This window comes from Megalops cyprinoides, chromosome 20 (genome assembly GCF_013368585.1).
Source record: "Megalops cyprinoides isolate fMegCyp1 chromosome 20, fMegCyp1.pri, whole genome shotgun sequence".
NCBI lineage: Eukaryota > Metazoa > Chordata > Actinopteri > Elopiformes > Megalopidae > Megalops > Megalops cyprinoides.
Window position 1 is genome coordinate 21,028,700 of NC_050602.1, and position 20,807 is coordinate 21,049,506.

Below are 20,807 nucleotides of genomic sequence, written 5' to 3' on the forward strand. Positions count from 1 at the left end.
TACATGGTGTTGAAGGAGTTAAGTCTAATATTTTCTTATATAGGCCAGGTCATCACATTCCTTCAATCCTTTTCACACTTCGAGCGCAATTTGAAGGTCTGCAGTGGAACGAGGGAGTTCAGCGCGCGCGCTTCGTCTCCAGCTCGCAACAACAGGTCATTTTTTGCGAGCAGAGTACAAATTGAGCGGGCGAATATTATGAAGAATTTTGTGAACTGATGCTTATTTTATCTGACATGGCAAAGTTTGAGATTTTAGTTCTGTACCTGCTGCAGGGTTTGGTTTGTTTCAGCACTGGGCAGGGACAGACGCGACAGCGCATCGGACCATGGAAGCACAGGATTCAATGGGAAAATAACGGCCGGGTGTACAGCTTACTGAGCACTGGCTCACAATATCACCCGCCAGTACCCGCAAGAAGGACTTCTCAGGTGTACCTGAGCACCGCAACCGAAAACAGCAGCCACCGTGTACCTGGAACACTAGGTAGTCCGCCTCGAGTTAGATCTACAAATTCAATAGCTGGACCTAGGGCATCTGATTCGAACATTGCTCGCCCGAATCGGGCTCTACTTAGTTCATCTGAGTCAGAATCTATCGTTTTGGGCGCCGATGCTGGACAGTATATCATTGCTAGCCGTCGCGCACCGGACGCCAGGCAACATCAGCTCATGTTATCGACACGACAAGGTGACACAGGTGCACCAGGCGTCCGTCGTTTTTCGTCAGACACTGGCTCCAGAACAAATGCCACAACCCCAGAGACTATTTCAGAATTCTCGGGTAACGGGATACCGCGAGGTGGAGAGACGGCCACACGAGATGACAGCAGCGTGCTGGTTCCGATCAGGAGTCCTCCACGGACTGGTTGGCCCACAGCTGGTGGCATCCGGCAGCAGATTCGACCACACAACAGCGCGTCGGTTGCCGGGGGGTCTAGAACGGAATTCAGTGACAATTCAGATGGCAACACACGAGCAAGTGTGCAGCAGTTGAATCTGCGAGATACTGACAGAGGCCCCCAACTTGCCACTCCCGTTAGGATACAAAACAATGACAATCCCACAAATAACGACAATGGGAATGATATACAGTCAGACCCTGACGTAACAAGAAACCCGGGAAATACGACTGAGGAAGATCCACAGAACGCCTCAAACAATCAGCGGAATACAGTTTTCTACAACATCTATCCGCCTAACGGGAGAACGAGACCGCACCGTCCGCCAAGTTCCGGATACGGTACCAGATACTTTCACAACGGTGAGGACACATGTAAACATAACATTTTAATAATAATGCAATAGTCAGAGCAAACATAGCGATTTTCTTCTGGATTTTCTGTGGTTTTTTTGTTGACATGGCACGATTCGTTTATCCTTGCGTTTCTCTTGCAGGACTGCCCGACCTGGTTCCAGACCCTTATTACATCCAAGCATCAACTTACATCCAGCGCGTGCAGATGTACGCGCTGCGGTGCGCAGCAGAAGAGAACTGCCTGGCCAGGTAATGCGCAGAAAACACTTTGTACTCTGTTACGGGTGATTAACGATGATCAGATCTACAGTATATATTAAGAGTTCAACCGATATCTAACTCATGTCATGATCACCATGCGCAACTTCTCATTTACTTTGGTCCTTTGCCATTTGTATGTGACAAAATACCATAATAGATATCATATTAAATATTATATTTTACGAGTTCCCATAGTCCTTCAGAACCATAGAAAATATTTTCCGGCAAAGCCATGACAAGAAAATGGAAAGGGATCACACGAAATGGAAAATTGTCTAATATTAAGGAACCCTGAAATGACAAAAATGAAAACCTCAATTTTATATAAAAATACTTGGTCATATGAAAAAGAGCACAGATACGCGCGTCTCTAAATCGACTTGGTTTAACAATTTAGGGTTACAAAACTTTTGCCATGACGGCTGGCTGTGCGACCGCATATGGATGTACACGGTTGGATGATTGATGGCTCTGAGACGGTACGCTAGCCAGCAATTGGCGCGGTACAGTATTTCATAGCGCCTGGGTGGTTGCCAGGACAACCAGAGCCAACATAAATAAGGCAGACGGGAAACTGTCCTTTTGAGCTTTCCGCTCCTGAACTCAAAGGTTCAGTCTGATAACAAGTTAGCATACAACAACTTACGTTCATTTCTCACAAAGATCAAACAGAGACACAAACAGATCCATGATGCACTGTTGATATTCCTGAGTTAAGTCCTCTTACGTCCCTTTTGGTTTGGTCAGCTCAGAATTTAATTGTAACACACAGCACAGTTTGTTGAGCTAGACTGTGTAATATAGGCCTAATGCATGCATAAGTCAAGGTACTGCATCAACATATCCTGTATTTTAGCCTGTTATGCTTCTCCCCTCCATTCAATCAACATTAATCTTTAACCTTGATTTGCAAGTAAAAGTTTTTTTTTACAAACTCATTCCATTAATGTGTGACCTCTGACCTGGGTAAAGAAGAAAAAAAGCGAAACTTGCATTTTATTCTAAGTCAAAGGTAAGGACTAAATCTGCTGAGCTCTCCGTAACAATTATTCCTTCAAGGTCAGCGTACAGGCCCAGCACCAGAGACCTGGACTACAGGGTGCTGCTGCGGTTTCCACAGAGAGTGAAGAATCAGGGGACTGCAGACTTCCTCCCTGTGAAACCCAGACACCTGTGGGAGTGGCACAGCTGCCATCAGTGAGTCCTCTGACACATGCAAAACACCAGCAATAAAGGGCAGCGCACCGAGGTGAAGGAACTGATCTTGTAACCATAAGGCTGTGGGTTTAAATTTCAGTCTGAGCACTGCTATTGCGTCATTCAGAAGGGCACTTAGGTCAGCAAATGTCTCGCTGTATAAATGTATGACATTAGAACAAAACACATACTGTGTAGGTTTCCCTGGATAAGGGCAATTTTCAAACAAATAAAATTAATACAATTAAACTGTTATGATTGTCGTAAAAAATGGTGCTATTGATGGCGGGGTGGCTGAACTTCTGAATACTTATATTGTACAATAGGCAACATTTTCTAATGAACAGATGTTCAACTACCCCCACCCCACCCCCACTCATGTATCTCTTTGCCAGTACTATATTTTCTCACCTCTTTGAACCTCTGCTTCCCTTTCTATTGTGCCTTCTTTCCTATATTTAACACCCCTCCTCTTTCTCTCTCCAACATTTCTCCCCTTCCTGTCAATAATGCCCCTCCTCCTTCTTTGCCCGATTCTCCTGTTTCTCAGGCACTACCACAGTATGGACGCCTTCAGTAACTACGACCTGCTGGACTTCTCCACCGGTCAGAAGGTGGCGGAGGGACACAAAGCCAGCTTCTGCCTGGAAGACACAGGCTGCGACCCGGGCGTCCGCCGGCGCTACGCCTGCACGGCTCACACACAGGTTCGAGGGTAGCAGCGGCTGTCTAAACACGCTCCGAAAACATGCTTCAAAAATATATGATACAGCGGGGTGGAGTAGTGAGGGGACTGGGCTTTGTACCCAGCAGATATACAGCTGAATAAAGGAATGATTTGTAAAAATATAAAATGCCATTTTATGGTGTCAGTTATGGGGTTCTGCATGGTAGACGTAGTCGTAAGAGCATGGTCATCCCCGGGGGTTGTGTGGTAGAAGCACTACTAATGCAATGATGAGTGTGGTACTTAAAGTCACTGCTCCAGTTTAAATCTGCCCACACAAATTGGTAAAAAGAATATGTAGACTGATGCAGTGAGTCACCTAAGTCAACCTCACTTGTAAATCACTTTGGATAAAAGCATCTGCCAAATGAATGAATGTAAATGTAAGCTTATGAGTAAATGAATTGTGTCAATGTTGTGCAAATGAAATGTCTACTTTTAGCATTTTCCAGTGATGAGATACGTTTGTAATACGACTAAAAAGCGAGGGAGTGTTTGTTCAACCAAAAAAGGGTAAAAAAACATCTTTTTTCTTTTGACTAAGTTTTATGTTTTGCGTGTGTGTGTAGGGATTGAGTCCTGGTTGCTATGACACCTACCACGCCAACATTGACTGTCAGTGGATTGACATCACGGATGTGCCTCCAGGGAATTACATACTCAAGGTAACCTCGCCATGGTTACTGTGGTAACACACTAAAAATCACTGGCCTTATAGGGCACTTGCCCCCTCCCTCCCACATTATCATTAGTTCACCTTACAATTATCATTAGTATGTTCATCAAATTGTATTCTGGACAATTTGTAAATTGAAATCGTAACTTGAAAATGACTTTCTGGAATGAAGCCATTCAGTATTTGTAAACAGCCTCAGAGAAAGTGTTGGGTGTACTGTTGCAAGCACAGGCCAAGTTAATGCTCCTTATGGTGTTTATTTTTCAGTATTTCCAGCCAAATGGTTTCCCTGGATTTTATTTTCTCATAGCATAAAGACAGTTGCCTGGGACACCACTGCTCCAGTCTTTATTTTTCACTGAGTTTAGTCATCAAGTTTCACCCACTGCAGGCATAAGTTGTCCAGCTAGGCTAGAAAGTTGGCCTGTCAATCACTGTCACTCGAGACAAATAAGGAGCCTTCACTGGAATGTACAGAGCAATATATCAGTAAACGCTGACTCCGCAGGTTATAATGTCTGCTGCTGTTGTCAAATCTACATGTTATGTCTCAGTGTGTGGTTAAGGGCAGGGGTCCTGAACATTTTGGCGTGATATTGTTTCAGGGATCTGTATGTAACATTCATAACCCCACAGGGAAAGTTCTGTGAGGGATGAGGAAGGCTTTGTTGAAGGAAGAGAAGTTGCCTGCTGTGCTGTTTTTCCGACGCCGCCCCCCTCCCCATGTGACGGTTTCCGTGTCTGTGCCATTGTGTTCTCCTCTCCCAGGTCACGGTCAACCCCAACTTCCTCGTGCAGGAGACCGATTTTTCCAACAACGTTGTGAGGTGTGACATCACTTACACGGGCTCTCACGTGCAAACGCGCAACTGCAGGATAACGGGGTGAGGAAGCAGCTTTTTGATCTGTGGGGGGTAGGGGTACTGCTGTCAGTTTAATGAGCTGCAGCATCACGTTAGTGTGACCCTGTGACACAGGGGATGGGAAACTGACTTTGGTGCGACACCGCTCTCACATCCCTGAAAAAAATGCTTTACTTTTGCTGCTACAGCAAAGATCCTGCCTTGAAAATGGTTGAGGCAGTAATGTATCATCCGCAGAAATACAGCACGACTGCTTTAGCGTAGCATAGCACATAGAGAGGGTGACTCGCCACCATAAATCTGTGTATTTGAATCTTGGGTGGGCTACTGCTGTTGTACAGTTGAGCATGGTTTTTAACTGCTTCACTTAAATTTCCAGCTGTAACAACAGACACAGAGTAAAAATGTACTGTAAGTCATTGTGAGTGTGGGCCTCTGGTAAGTAAATAAATGATGACGTTTCCTGGCTTTTAAAACCATGTTTCCTCATTTTTTATTGTACCCTAAGGAGTTAAACCATGGTGTCTGCTGATATGGACCTATGCAGATGCTTCTTTTCTTCTTTTGAAACGGATCAGATTTTTTTCCACAAGAAAAAGAATAAGTTTTCTGCTGTCACATTTCTGACATGGATGAAGACCAAAAGGATGAGCTGGAGACCTTTCGTCATTTACAGTATATGTTCCATACTGTGTACTGTTTTGTCCTAAGGGCGCTTGCTTTCCTTCCACTGTATGGCAATGATAAGGCCTTAGTTCGAAGCACCAACATGTACAGCAGCTGTTGTGTAGAGATAATCTGGTAATCTGAGGGGAAAGGTTAATAATGTGCTCTGAATCAATGTAGGAAAGACACCATAAAGTCTTTTTTCCTCAACAGCCAATAGTTAATGTTAATAATGGCACCTGTTTGTGAGTCTCAGCACAGAAAATATGAGGGGGTGTTCTTGTATTTAATGTGTTCATATTTTTTTAAGCCATTACTTAAATATATGTAGCTGTTTACATAAATTTATTCATTCATTGAGATACTTGTATTAGAATTTATCCTTGCTAATTTGAAGATATAATGCTGAGTTTCACTCTTTTGAAGTAGATCACTCAGGGACCACAAGAAAGAAAGCTTGAAACAAATCCCTGTAGCGTGCACTCCATATGCTTTTTATTTGTCTTATTTATATGTCTAAGTAACTGTAGGTTTTACATATGTATGTATGTATGGATGGATCAATGGACAGATGTCTGCTTGCATATGATTTCACTTCCTTTACAGCTTGAGCACTCCTGAAGCAAATTTCAATGTATTGTCTTATCTGTACTGTAAAACAGTTTTTCTAAAAATCTTGGTGTGTAAATGGATTTCAGTCTCTGTCTTAGTTTTTTGTGTGAATCAAGTGTGGACACTTTTCCCACGTACAGGAAAATACACACATTTGCACAAAGAACTTCTCGGCTTATATTCAGTCCTGTCACACTATCCTTCGTCTCTAAGAGTGCATTTCAGAAAGTTTTTACTGTTGCTTGTTTATTACACTGCACTTTTTGTTAAATTCAGCCGCCGCCAGACACACTACCTCCACAAAGCAAGATCTGCTTAAACCACGGAATTTTCACCAGGCAACGGCACTGAACCCAGGCTTGAATGTCGGAGACCGGATGCCTGTGGCTTCCCTGGTCACACGGGAAATGCAGGTTTGGCTCCTGGTTGTGAAAGCAGGCTGGTTCTGCCCGGTCGAGTGAAGGCCCCGAATCTTCAGACGCAGGCCCATTTTCAATGTCACCGCAGTTCACTCTGTGCTTAACACTGAGTGAAGAAATTAGACAAGTGCTACTTGTTTTCTACATTTACATAGGGAAAAACATCATAGAAAGCTATACATTTCACCTCATCAAGACAACGTAAAATACAACATCATTAGCGTAGTGATCACATAAATGGCTGTAAAGTTTTGTGAAAGTTTTTTTTTTTTTAAAACCATAGCACTTGCCTAAATCCACTGCTCAGAGTTAAGGACAAAGTCTGCTGCATTCAGATTGAACAGAGCTGCAGTGTGAGTTTACTCACAGGCCTATGTAAACGCAGGGCTTTGAGGATGTTAAGCTATGCTGCAATGTTTACTAAACCTCCGTCAATGCAAGGGTTTGAGTGCACCCCTTTTCATTCCCAAACCGCAACGCCCCCTCAGTTCTGTCAGACTGTCCCCTCACAGTAATGCCAAAGCCTGCTATTGCTGAAAATTCAGGAAATGGGACTATACATCACAGTGATATACACATACACACACAATGGGTAAAACCAAGAGGACAATCTGTAGTGTGTGTGTGTGTGTGTGTGTGTATAGACAGGCAGATATTATTCCTGTGCTCAGTAAACATCCTTATGCAGGGTGACAGCCGGATGTTTACTAAAGCATTTTGAGTTCAGCACCTTTGCGTTACAGCAGTCTTCGGGTTACAGGCCCTGTTCCTTACCACTGCACCAGAAAGAGGGACAGATAGACTGTCAGAGGTCAGGCCGCATCTGCAAATGGATACACACATGGACTCAGTCGATGGAACAGTAAACCTGACAACAGCTGAGTAACTAACTACACGGCAAGACAAAATCATTTTTAAAAAATGAACATAAATACAGATGGTTTAACCCAGCGACTGTTTACCCAGATCAGCCTGAGTGTTTTGAAGCTGTCTGGAAAGACCACCCCCACCAACCTCCCCCAAGTTCACCTCCGTTCCAGCCTGTCTGGGAATGCTAGACCCATGTTTACCTGCAGTGAGGATCTCAACACCAATCGTGCTTCCAAATGGGCTGGTTTGAAATTTAGTCTAGAATTTTACAACCCACCCAGTATCCACTGTGACTAATGAGGAGGAGTCTATAGAGCAGCAATCACTGTAGTGCTATTTCCACCTCCTATTCAACATACACTTTCCATAAACAATATACGTGTCATATAGCATGCATAATCAAGTATACCAAATATTGTCATTTTCACAGATTTTGTATTTTATGTATATATTTTTTTTGTCATTTTGTATGCAAGATCTTGCACAATATACATCATTTTACAAAATAATGGACAACAGTTTATGACTGGAGTATTATGCATTTTAATATGTTTTAATTTTAACATAATACGTTTACTGTTGACATATCCAAAAAAGTACAACCCTTGAACTGTTCTTGATATTTTACTCATGTTTAAGTATAGCTCTGTTGGTGAGAGTACTACAATGACTGCATTTGCATCTGCAGACTAGTCCTCTATGGCTGTTTCTGGTGGCTAGGTTTGTGGATGTACCACAATGAGCATATTTGCAAGGGACTGGTCATCTATGGCTATTTCTGTCATTTTAAATGTGCCACAAAGGAAAGGGAAGGTGGACAACTGTTTGCTCAGCTGGCTGCAGGAAGGACGTGTCTCCCCAGGTCCATACAACAAGACTGTCATCATCAGCAATCACTGTAGTGCTATTTCCACCTCCTATTCAACATACACTTTCCATAAACAATATACGTGTCATATAGCATGCATAATCAAGTATACCAAATATTGTCATTTTCACAGATTTTGTATTTTATGTATATATTTTTTTGTCATTTTGTATGCAAGATCTTGCACAATATACATCATTTTACAAAATAATGGACAACAGTTTATGACTGGAGTATTATGCATTTTAATATGTTTTAATTTTAACATAATACGTTTACTGTTGACATATCCAAAAAAGTACAACCCTTGAACTGTTCTTGATATTTTACTCATGTTTAAGTATAGCTCTGTTGGTGAGAGTACTACAATGACTGCATTTGCATCTGCAGACTAGTCCTCTATGGCTGTTTCTGGTGGCTAGGTTTGTGGATGTACCACAATGAGCATATTTGCAAGGGACTGGTCATCTATGGCTATTTCTGTCATTTTAAATGTGCCACAAAGGAAAGGGAAGGTGGACAACTGTTTGCTCAGCTGGCTGCAGGAAGGACGTGTCTCCCCAGGTCCATACAACAAGACTGTCATCATTTGTCTAAAACAGGGGTTTCCACACTCTCCAAGCAAACGAACAAAATGGATGAGTGAAAGGATTTTCTGTGACCCATCCCTTGTTAAAGGTAGCCTACGTCAAAATAACGGAATGCTCTTGCTCAGTGTTTTGTTTAATTGGTGAGGATTGTCTGTGGAAGGTTTGGAAACCAATGGTTCATAGCACAGCAGGATTTTAAACTTCAACACCACCAGAACAAGCATCACACTGCACCTTAACCTGAAATGCGACCATGTTCAAAGACCTGGCTAACGTAGCACAGCACAATGCCAGAACGACAGAGCTGGTATGACAGAAATATGAACAGGGATCTGAAGAAGACAGGACAAGGCCTATGACCTGCTAGGGGTGTTCACATGGAAGGACTGTGGGAAGGACAGGAAATCCTGAGACCTACAGGACAGCCACATGGTGGGCACCTCACTTGTTGTATTGAGCAGACAGATTATTTCAGACGGACCTTTTTTTTTTTTTTTTTTTTTGCTACTGTCCTTGACTTAAGGTTGTATCATTTGTAGCAGGACACATACAGTGATGTTTGTGTGTTCCATAGCATACAGTAGCAGCACTGTGGGAGAACCATCATGCAATTATGGTGACATTGGCAGTGTAGCATAGTAGTAAGGAGCAGGGCTTGTAACCGAAAGGTTGCTGGTTCGATTCCCCCAACCCCAGAATCTCCTCTGTAAATGTCCAGCTAGATAACATGTGAAAAACGCAAACTATGTAAGTTCTACGTAAGCTCTGGATAAGAGAGTCTGCTAAATGACAATAATGTAATGTAAAGTAATGTAGTTCAAAGGACGAGGCTACATCATTCCACGGTTTAAGAAAAGCCTTGTCTTTCGATCCTGACTTTGTCTCATGTCATTTGGGCTCTAATGGTAAACACGAACCAGAAGATGGCTAGCATGGGGAAGTCATCTTGAGAAGGTTGCACAGGGAGTTATGCCAAGTTACACAGCATATTTGGTTAAAGCACGCTGTTTCCCTGCAAACTGGAGCACAACTGGTCATGTTAACGCTTAGGAAGGGTGGGACTGGAACACTGGTGAATGGGAGTGTTAAAAAGAGCCTGTTAAAATTTGGTCAGGAGTCTGAACGCGCAAAGAGTATGTGGGCTGAGCTGGCAGGTGGTTTTTGGGTTGTCCTGTTCAAATGGCAGGGAGCAGAGAAATTCCACAACTGCCATGTCATCCAGGGGAACAAACTGACCTGAGGTCAGTTGCTGGTCTCAGCAGACAGAAGTACAGTACAGTCCACGGGCCACCATATCAGACTGTACAGCAAACATGTCAAACGTAAAAAGATCTCTAAACAGAAGGCCAAATAATGATGAGGAAGCAGTCGTCACACTTACATACCAAGATGTGCATTAGTGTGGTTTTGAGCCTCAAAAGATGGCGGCAACCTGACGTCGAATGCTCGATCTGTCCAAGCAAAAGGAGATCAGCGGTAAAAGCCATCTCAGCGTACAATTACTAATCAAACGAGTCTAATAAAGTGCGATATTTATCAGCTGATAATCTTCTGTCTCTGACCTTTTCTTGATACTATGTTTTCTGGCCAGTTTGTGAAGGAAACCAAGTACGAAATGTGCCATTGTCCAAGTGTAATATTTACTGATACGATGATAGGCCTAACATGTTTATTTGGCTAACTCCGTTTCCCTCATATTTTTACAACCAAATGGCTGTCTATTTGTGAAGGAGCAATGTTTACCTGCATGGAACAGAAATTTCCTTCGCGGGCGCCGCGAACAGACTTATACGCGTCTCTGACTGAAGGAGCGATTATTCCGAACAAAAGTGCGTTCTCCAAACAGGTTCGTGCTTTTTCTTAATAGGTCCTGAGCAAACATCGAGAATTCAGTCAGCATAAAATATTCCCAGGGAGCGCCTCTTCTAGGCGAAGCGAGATCCTGTTGCTGCTTTTAAACGATTTTTGCGGTTAGAAGGTGAGGGCGGGTGGGAAGCAGAAAGGACAGAAAATGGTATTTTTGATCCGGCTGCGCACCGTCTATGCATTTTCTGTTTTTCCAAAGGCGAGACCCCAGTCTCTCGTTGACTGAGTCATTGCAGGAATCACCAAGCACAACACATTCTGTGTTTCTCTTCCCTCAAGTGAAATACATATTCATCGTTTCATTCATGTATTCATTGATTTATTAATTAATTCTTTCATTCCTCCATTCTGGCAGTCAGCCATATCTCAAACAACATGTCAGTGAGCTGAAGACTTTGGTTTTGACGGTTCTTGAAAATCTTTGCCTCAATAAATAATTACGGATACGCTTACAGATGACATAATTCCAACTAACTGATATTCAAATGCAGTAACATGTGTCATTGTAATAAACTAAATGAATACACCTAACACACATACACACACTCATGCGTTTGGGCCAACAGCTGCAGTACATCCGTAAATGTTTGTTCTGTCATAAATTACAGCTGCGAAGTATACATTTGTATACCGTGGCCTTAGTCGAAGTTAGGCCACGGTATTAACGTTAACCCTCGGTCACCTCAGCCCCTTTTACTCTGATCACTGAGAGGTTATTTTCTTGACTGACAGGACCTACTTCTGTAGGCTGCCCGTTGACTGACTCCTGCACAACTCAAACAGGGCAAGGAGCCAGAGTTGGGGCAGCGGGCACTGAGGAATGAAAGCAAACAGCTAACCATCTCCTTCATTCAAATGTATAAAAATTGCATCCGGGTCCTAACTTTAATTGCAAAAATGATTAAAGTCTGAAAAGCAATCTGAAATGCTGTTGTTTTGTCGACTTAAAAGGCAAAAAAAAAAAAAAATTGCTGAGTTTCGCTGCCGTTTAATGCGCGTCCCTCTCTCTACTGCCTGAATTTCTGCACTGTTGGTCGTAAATGTAGATATAAACTTTACGTTAATGACAGGTTATCACAATGCGGGAGCTGGGCAAAGAGCAGGGGTTATTAAAACTGCAAAGCGTGATGGAATATCCCAGACTGAGCGGTGCATTGTGGGAGGAGGGAGGCCTGTTGGAGTGAAAAAATCTCAGACAAAACTTAAATAAACAGAGACACAAACACTGTAGCGCCAAGTTCACGGAAACCACTTTAATAAATAAAGGCAGCTATTTGGGGAGTTTATTCTCAGAAAACTGTTTTCCTTTATCCAAGTCCACTGGATTACAAGTCAGGAAACGTTACAAGGACAATACAGAGTAATCCTTTTTTTTCTTTCCTTTGTTTTTACCAGTTATTGATAATCAGAGTTTAACCCTGTTTCTATCACTACACAACACCTGAGGCTGCAATAATCTCATTTGCATTGATAAAGAGAAGCTTGTAAGATAAATATTATGAACAGTACTCTTACTTGTAAGACGCAAGTCATTAGCTAGCTTTGTCAGCATTTTAATGGCTTACCTGGATACTCCTCCAGCAATTAAAGTATCATATTCTGTTGTTGTCGCATATCCGAATAGCAGTTTAGTAAAACATATGGATGAATTCTTGAATGAATTAATCATTTACAATCGGTGCAATAAAAATCTACCCACAATTCAAAGAGTAGAAATAAGCTGTTTAAATCAAAAATACTACGCCTGTGGTAATGAAGCGTCCTCTAGTGGTCAACATAAGCAACGACAGTTACGTGAAAGAAACATTTCAGAGCAAGGTAGCGTCAAATGTGTCATCGACTCCTCATGTGAATGATCCCTGATTTTGCAATGATATTTAACATATAACAGCAAGTTTGGTATAACAGACATTTCAAAAATATCTAGTTGGATTCAACCTCTTCTATTGGTACATTCTAGGTATAAAAATGGTTACACATATGTATGAAAGACATGCAGTAACAGGTCACATACGTTCATGTGTCAGAAGGGGTCACATGGCTTGATAGCTTTGATTTGGTAGTGCGGTTATCCACGTATCCTGAAACCTGTCGTCTGGAGTCCTGGGCCTCGTTTCTCGAAAGCATCTAAAGGTTGAGTTGGTCGTTAAAACCTTCTTGAGAAGCAGATTTCAAAACCGGTACCAAACGCGTTAAATAACGATTCCTTCAATAGCAGAAATCGAAGCGGGGCGATAGAAAACATACCTTCCTTATCCTGTGCGACCGCACCCGCAGGAATCATCACAAACTGAAGATGCATGCATACCCACTTGTTAATGTATACAGCAATGTAAGCGGTGACGAGGTGTATCTGAGGGCATTAATGCTGTTGTTTACTGAATATTAGCCTACGTTGAAACAATGCGGTCATGGTAAGGAAATTAAAAGTTCGATGCCGATTCATCCGTCAGCGAATAGCCTACTGCAGGGGTGTCCAAACCTCTCCCGGAGGGCTACTTGTCCTGCATGTTTTAGATCTCTCCCTGCTCCAACACAGCTGATTCAAATGATCAGTTTGTTATTCAGCAGCTTCAGGAGTTCATAACGAGTTTATCATTTGAATCAGCTGTGTTGGAGCAGGGAGAGATCTAAAACATGCAGGACAAGTGGCCCTCCAGGAGAGGTTTGGACACCCCTGGCCTACTGTATATGCGCTGTCCAGGTCCTTTAAGATTGTGCATTACATGGATGACAAATCTATGTTCTTACCACATAGAACGCTTCGTTTGTGTTGTCTGATCAATTTCCACTTAGTATTTGATGTATTTTCACTGCATCGAATGCCTCGCAGACAGTGCAACCGGTTATTATCAAATCGATTGAACATGTTCAGCACCTTTTAAACGGAGAGCAACTATTAAGATGTTCGTCATTGACGCGCACGCATCGCTACTGTATTAGCTGTTCTGAGACACTCATGTAGAAATGTAAGAACGTTCTTTACATCGCACTTTAAAGCACCTTTCAACCTCTAAGATCAATCGCAGGCGGGAAAAGAGGCCCTGGATTACTTGGCCTTATATGGCTTCCTCACTCTGGACGCCTGTTCTGCTGTATGTTGTTGGACATACCTCAAATGCGTTGTGTAAATAGTTCTAACACTGATTTATGAATCCATTAACGTTGTTTGGAAATTACTTATAACTTTCAGCTTCCTGAAAACAATAAATAATGCTGAAAATAAAAATAAAATCTGTAATTGCTTAATTAGGATATTTATCTTGAAATGAAACAGGCCTACCTGTACACTACTTACAATGCATAACATAGTCATGAAAATCCAATTATTTCATAAAATACTTTGTCTGTCTGTACAACAAAAAAAGAAATACTGCATTATCTTTGGATAGTGTACCTGAATTCTTTCACAATTTTCGGGAGTTAGAGGGTCACATGTTGTGCTCGGGGTGTAGCAGGGACATTTCTCAGTTCTGCGCAGCCACACCGGGATACTGGCTCAAAATTCGGGCAACTCTGTGAGAGGGGTCACACATCTGTGTCTCTGTTCGCCCCTGCGGAGTGTCTCTCCTTTGCAGAAATCCCCTCGGCCCCACGCCATCTCCTCTTCATGGCACCATTCCCTGTACAAAATAAATAACCACATTCAGACGCGTGTGTTTTCAGATCAGAAGACCAATATGCCGCTCACCTCTTTCTTCACTCTCCAAGTTTTATCCTCATAACCCTTCATATGAATAATGATTCTCCCTTCCCTTCTCTCTCCAAAGAGCTGTTGACAGAAAATATTTTCAACACGTACCCCAAAAAATGCTAGATGGGTTTAAAATTCCATTCTTAATTAACAGGAGGTTTAGAGTAACCAAAAATAGCTTTACTAAAACATTATAGCTCTTATTCACTAAGACATTATTGCCAGTTTTATAAACTTCATACAGAAATCACATCTTCCATATGCCAATGCAACTGATGATCTAGCAGTCTTTTATGAAATAATGCAATCTTGAGTTCTGAGGGTTGCTTCAGTAATATAGGCAAGCCTAAAAATAACTCACTGAATCAGGGTTACAATCTCAGCTTACCTGAAGAAGGAGTTTGCAAGCCTGTGCTTTATATGTACAGAAATAAATCATTGTTCCGGCTGTATACTAAGATAAATATGTTGGCTGTAAGTACCAATACACCAGAACCAGACATTCTATTGGCAAACAAATGTTGTGAGTAACCCTGTGTTTTGAAGGAGGACTTTTTTTTTTTTTTTTTTGAGAAAACAAAGGAATTGGAGCGAGTACAGCACCTCTAAAGCAACTTCCTCAAGAAGTATTCACACTGTGAGTTGTTTTTCTGGCCAAATTCTGAACCAGCCATTGCGAATTGCCATCTGCAGGAGAGCCCAGCGCTTACTCCCAAACTCCCCGTAAGCATGTAACCATCACTGCTGTAACAGGAGCAATGTCTGTCTCGTTCAGGTTTGGGCGCGCGTCCAGAACGTTCTTGATTGAAACCAGATTGCAGGGCTAAAATATCTGACTGAAACAGTAGCTGCACATACTCTACGCTAGAGGGAGAAGTATTATGCGTTTCATGTGGTAAAAAGAATCTTAAGAATGTTCTGTACTTCCTGAAGTACATTGTTGGTGCTTGTGCCTGGGTGCTTTGTGTCAAGTATTGACCATCACGTAGTCACTGCCTGTCCAATACAAAAATCATATGCATCTGTTCACCCTCTATATAACTCGGGAGTCACCCTTCTTTTGTGATTGTTTATATCTGCCTTACAAGGCTTTGATTGTGTTGACTGTGTTTTTCCTTAGGATACTCCATCACACCTTCAGGCATATATGTTCAGTGCCTGGCCTCGACAAAGTCAGTGAAAACAAGCTTACATCATCACTCGGGGCCCCTTGTTTAAGAATTTGGCATGAGATCCAAACAACATCTGTCACGCTGGGACAGTGCTTCCCAGCAGTGGTGAGTAAGTGAGCAGAAAGTCATGTGACGCCCATTCACTGGCATGAGGCATAAACACTTTTGTGCACATCACAGGGTCCCAGCGTCTTCAGATGAAAGCCACCTGTTTCTGATCGCTCTAAAGACAACCAGGATCGCTCGCTGAACAATGAACAAAACTTTCATTTATGTACAAGTGGATATTATGCTCACACTCACTGGTCTGGGAGTGTTGTTAGCCTGGTCTGACACTGTTGCTCATTCAGCTTGAATGGACACACTTATGCTCTATTGTGCTGGAAATCACTCGATATGAGGATACGAGCGTCTGCTAAATGAATGTAATGTATTTATGTCACATTTATTGTGCTTGGGTGTGTGTGTGTGTGTGTGTGTGTGTGTGTGTGTGTGTGTGTGTGTGTGTGTGTGTGTGTGCATCAGTATCTGAAAATCAAACCCAGGGGAAGAGCTTGTCTGGACGCACCAGGGTCAGGGATGACGGCTTTTAATAGCTTCTCTGCTCTTCCAACCAAACACTTTCCCTGTTTTTTGGTGTATTTTTCACCCTTCACCCGGTGTCTCATGGCGCTGACTCACACGTTCCAGCAGCAGGGTGCTCTGATGGCCTGTGTCCTGGGAGTCTGGGGCCTGCTCTCTGAGGCTTCTGTGGGCCGCATGTCCGTAGCCCTGGGGGCATGGCTCTGGCCAGTGCCCCCTCACACCGCGGAGGAGGCCTGTCTGCGCTTCCCCGGGTGGGGCGGAGTCTTCAGAGAGCTGGGCGGGCCCTTCGCCCTCGTTCCGAGCTTCACCACCTGTCTGTCATGCGGATAAGGGGGCGGTCTCCGATCCCTGGGGGCAGCCATGCCACTGCCATGCCACCCTCCCTGGGTCTGAGTCTGAGTGGCGGGAATGGAGAGGGGCAGCTCTGTCTCTCTAGGCCCATAATACGCCCCTCCCCCCTGGTCCCTGGGTGGGTGGGTGGTAGGACGAATCCCATTGGACAGAAAGCCTGGCCCGGGTCCGGGGGGACTGCTGCAGGAGGTCAGAGGCACACCCCGGTCAGTCATGAGGACAGATGGGCTGTGGGCAGGCGAAATGGACTGTGCTTGGGCTGAACCCTGACCCCCTACCCTGGGGTGACTGTACGATATCATCCTACTGGAGCTGCCCGCTTCCATTGTATTCAGGTCAATGTGAGACGTCAGCAGGTCGATCTGTTGGACCACCTGAACAAGATGAAACTGTGTTAATTATACCTTGTTTCAGGAACTACATCTTTACACTGTACTCTGGTGTCCGATGCAGTACACAGTTAAAATGATGTTAAGCTTTATTGCCTCTCCTTACACATGTAAAATGGTATGATTTATTACTTTCATTAGTATTACTGCCTTGTTTTTTCTTGTAATAAGAATATTTATTGTAAAATAAGGAGATTCTGTTTCATCAGAGTCATTGTGCTGGAAAGGGACCATATAAAAGGTTTCCTCACAGTAAAATGTTCCCACATAAAAAAAAAACTTTTGTTTTCATTGATAAAGCAACATTAATGATTCAAAGCATGCATCAGGGTTGCTTGGCTGTCAGCCCCTGTTGGCAAACAGGCAGGGTAAAAGGTATTACTGAGTGAGCATAACTTTTAGCTCTCACGGATTCATATTTGTTAAGTGGAAAGCATCCATCAGTACCTCTCGCTATTAACATTTCACAAAGTCTGTTTTTTTTTATCAGTGCAGTGCAGATTCTGTGCAGTTCACTGATTTTCAATCATCTAGGTGGCTAATCCTATTCACTGAGCTCATGATAATGCTTATCCACATGCTGTAATGATCAGTGAAGTTTCAGCAATTGATCCAAAATAAACAAGCCCTAAGTCTTTATTTCTACGCAGTTCCGTGGGGTGTCATACTCAGAGTTTCTTTATGAAATTCAAAAGATACAAAACACTACATTAAAGTGAAAAGTAATCTTCTTGTTTTACTTTTTATGAAAACACACATTATGTTGTTATTATACTTAAAATTGTGAGGTGAGCAAAATACTTGAACTACATGAAAGAGACATACTGTCTCACGCAGCAAGTATTTATCTTTCTGCTCCACTTTAAAGGACCTGTATATAAATAACTGAAGGAGAAGTGCCTGTACTCCAGGCAGGCACGTTACGGAGCTAAATAAAGTCTGTTACCTCCTTCATCTCCAGGTGAACCTGCTTCAGACCACAAAGAACGCCCTCCAAATCTTCCACCACCCGTCGGATCTGGTCTCGGACCGTCGCCTGGTTCCTCTTTGGCCCATTCAAAGCCAGTTCGGTCGTCTGCCCCGTTCCCTTGCTGGGGGTGTCGGTTTGGAGGTAAGGAGGTGTACTACTGGGTCGTAGTGGACCTTGCTCTCTGGTGCGGGCAGGCCGTGCCTGAGGGATCTCTGTGGGGAAGAAGCCGCCATGGACCGAGCTGAGTCCATTACAAAGCTGTTCTGGTTTCCTCTTTGGCCCGACCGAATCATTCACTGTGCCACCGTCACTGCTAAATTCCTGGCTGGGAAAAGGAGCAGAATTCAGAGCAACTTGTCTGTTGTAATCCTGCGTTCTGGAGTGGACCTGCTCAGGGACCTGCGGGTCGCTGCAGTACCTCTCTGGAGCGTGGTCCCAGAGCTGCCAGTCTGACGCCCCCCCGGGGTCGGACCTGTGGTTCTGCTGACCTCCGAACCCGTTCGGCGGGAGTGGCGCGCACTTCATTCTCAAGGGGTGTGGCCCAGCCCAGCAGTAGTGTCCAGGGCAGGCGCATCCTCTGCAGCGTTCCTCCGCGGCTCTGAACTGCGGGCCCGGTTCTGGGGTCCGGACCCACCTGGCTGGGTTCCACTGCCCCTGCCCCTGCCCGGCAGCACCGTAGGATCCTTGCGGCGCGTGTACATTGGGCCCCTCAGACGGCGGCCTCCCCCGCGGGTGGGCGCTGACCTCCCTCTGAAGCTCCCCCGGCTCCTCCCCAGCTCCGGGGCGTGTCCCTTTCCGCCTGTCCGGCAGGGGCGGGGGCCGCTCCGTCTGCCAGCGGGGCCCCCGGAGAGCTGGCTCCCTTTGGAGGTGAGGCCCACCGCGGACCCAGCGCTGGCACAGGTTACCGCGCTGAGCGGCGCAGCGGCGGCCAGGCTGGCGGGAGCCCGAGTGCATGGCGGAAACGAGCCAGCGGCGGCCGGCGGCGACTCCTTAAAAAACAAGCCGTTTCCTGCCCCTCTGCCTCTCCCTCTCCCGCTCCAGCTCCGGCTCCCGTTCCCCGCTCTGGCCATACATTCTCTCTCTCTCTCTCTCTCTCTCTCTCTCTCTCTCCCTCTCACTCCCTCTCTCACACTCTCTCTCTCTCTCTCTCTCTCTCTCTCTCTCTCAAACTTTCTTTCACTTCTCCCTCCCCGTCAGAGCAATCCCGCTTCGTCTGCGTTCCTCCTCTTGCCCTTCACTGTCCGCTCTTCTGCTATCTCCCCCCCCTTGCAGTTTCCCTCTGCCTGGACCCTCTCTCCTTCCTTCTCTCTTTCTCTCTTCTTCTTCTTCTTCTTCTTCACCCTGTTGCCTGCTCTCCAGCTGCGGGGCCCCCGTCCTCCTCTCTCTCCCCCTTTCCCCTTGTATGCCTCAGTCTCATTTGCTGTTGCAGGCTTCCTGTCTCTCCCTCTTCCCTCTCTCTCTCTCCCCTCCTTCGTCTCTGCGCATGCTTCCCCACCGGTGCCCCCTCTTTCCTCTCGCTCTCCCTCTCCCTCCCTCCCTCCCTCCCTCCCTCTCTCTCTCTCTCTCTCTCTCTCAAAGGGACTCCAGCCTGTCTTCGATCGAGGTCCCTGTTGTTTTTAACGGGCAGCGGACGGAGTCTTCACGTGGGCTCCAGGTCCGGCTCTGACCCGATTACAGCTGTTCTGGCTCAGTCTGGCAAAGTCAGCTCAGCACACACCAATTAAACACAGCCCGAGAACACAAAGCCTGGGGGGGGGGGTTTACACACAGTGACGGAGCAGGCAGGACACAAGAGACAAACCATCTCACCCCTCAGCAGCCTGTGTGTGTGTGTGTGTGTATGTGTGTGTGTGTGTGTGTGTGTGTGTGTGTGCATGCGCACGCATGTGTGTTATCATTTAGCAGATGTCCTTGTCCGCAGTGATTTACTGTACAGCATCTAATACATATATCAGACAAACAACAGTATATAACAGAGTTAGCTCTCTGTAACTGCAAATGAAACTGTGTATTCCTTTTTACTGCATGGTATGCAGCTGGTCCAGTTTTAATCTAATAGGATTGACTTACCCCCGTTAAATGCACACTCCAGTTAAATGCATGACCTCACAAGAGCCAAGAGCATACGTGGTTATGAGCAGTCTATTGCAGACATTAATAAACAATTCACTCACAATCATGTACCATCATACATAATGCAATCATAAAATCAAAACAGACTCACAATCATGAAAAATGAAGGTGAGGTCCCCTAATCAGGGCTCCCCATGGGGTAGTGCCACAGAGAGAGCTCCTGGGTCCGAGTGTTTTGGGGTGTTCATGATTGGGGAACGTATCTGTAGGTTCTTTCTGCAGAAACCGTGGCTGCTGCTCTCTCTAATGATAAAAATAACTTCAACATCTGCCATATGGTTACATATATCATTTATTGATTTTTATTTTTATCATTTATTCATTTGACATCACAGATTTCTTTTTTTGCATTAGGAACCACAGACTTGGCAAGGGCATTCATACCCGAGATGACCAGCGCTTTTGCATAAAAGTGACCCTCTGCCGATGGCTGGCAGGAACGAACGAGATTAATCACCATAAGCTGCATTAACAAAAGACCTGAAACTCTGTCGCAGCTGTTTTACAGATTATGAAAAACCACAAAAAAGAACAATCCTTTATTTCAGCAAATGCACCCTTGTACAGGCACGCACCCACAAAAAGCCCACGGGGCGCTTGCATGTGACCCGATTCCAGTCCTGCCTGTTGGTGTGTTTGCC

General features: G+C 44.5%; 2 protein-coding genes and 1 long non-coding RNA gene across 5 annotated transcripts; 1 reads left to right on the forward strand and 2 right to left on the reverse strand.

Annotated features, from left to right (window-relative positions):
• The first annotated feature begins 236 nt into the window (after positions 1 to 236).
• On the forward strand, positions 237 to 5,006 carry loxl5b (lysyl oxidase-like 5b). Its single transcript, XM_036553870.1, has 7 exons — positions 237 to 486; positions 730 to 1,263; positions 1,398 to 1,506; positions 2,578 to 2,715; positions 3,266 to 3,422; positions 4,012 to 4,107; positions 4,887 to 5,006. Exons 1-7 carry the CDS (start codon positions 237 to 239, stop codon positions 5,004 to 5,006), a joined length of 1,404 nt encoding a protein of 467 aa, XP_036409763.1.
• Positions 5,007 to 6,572: 1,566 nt separating this feature from the next.
• Positions 6,573 to 10,434, reverse strand: LOC118795330. Its single transcript, XR_005005814.1, has 3 exons — positions 10,392 to 10,434; positions 7,409 to 7,501; positions 6,573 to 6,784 (listed from the first exon to the last, which is right to left on the reverse strand). It is a non-coding gene; the product is annotated as an uncharacterized LOC118795330 (long non-coding RNA).
• A 1,713-nt stretch (positions 10,435 to 12,147) lies between these two features.
• On the reverse strand, positions 12,148 to 19,060 carry LOC118795767. 3 transcript variants are annotated; one of them, XR_005005826.1, is made up of 4 exons: positions 18,010 to 19,060; positions 16,420 to 17,048; positions 14,270 to 14,495; positions 12,148 to 12,999 (listed from the first exon to the last, which is right to left on the reverse strand). XR_005005826.1 is itself a non-coding variant. In XM_036554485.1 (2 exons), the coding sequence occupies exons 1-2, from the start codon at positions 18,985 to 18,987 to the stop codon at positions 16,539 to 16,541; spliced, it is 1,488 nt and encodes a 495-aa protein (XP_036410378.1). In that variant the 5' UTR covers positions 18,988 to 19,060; the 3' UTR covers positions 16,291 to 16,538. The 3 variants fall into 3 exon arrangements, 1 of the variants encoding a protein (XP_036410378.1); XR_005005825.1 differs by lacking the exon at positions 12,148 to 12,999 and having other exon boundaries at positions 14,156 to 14,495; XM_036554485.1 differs by lacking the exons at positions 12,148 to 12,999; positions 14,270 to 14,495 and having other exon boundaries at positions 16,291 to 17,048.
• Between the last annotated feature and the right edge of the window lie 1,747 nt (positions 19,061 to 20,807).

Coding starts and splice junctions, on each gene's coding strand:
- loxl5b (XM_036553870.1), top strand. CDS start 237: ATGGCAAAGTTTGAGATTTTAGTTCTGTACCTGCTGCAGGGTTTGGTT. Junction 1,507..2,577: donor GAAGAGAACTGCCTGGCCAG/GTAATGCGCAGA, acceptor TATTCCTTCAAG/GTCAGCGTACAGGCCCAGCA. Junction 4,108..4,886: donor CAGGGAATTACATACTCAAG/GTAACCTCGCCA, acceptor CTCCTCTCCCAG/GTCACGGTCAACCCCAACTT.
- LOC118795767 (XM_036554485.1), bottom strand. CDS start 18,987: ATGCACTCGGGCTCCCGCCAGCCTGGCCGCCGCTGCGCCGCTCAGCGC. Junction 17,049..18,009: donor TTCACCTGGAGATGAAGGAG/GTAACAGACTTT, acceptor CATCTTGTTCAG/GTGGTCCAACAGATCGACCT.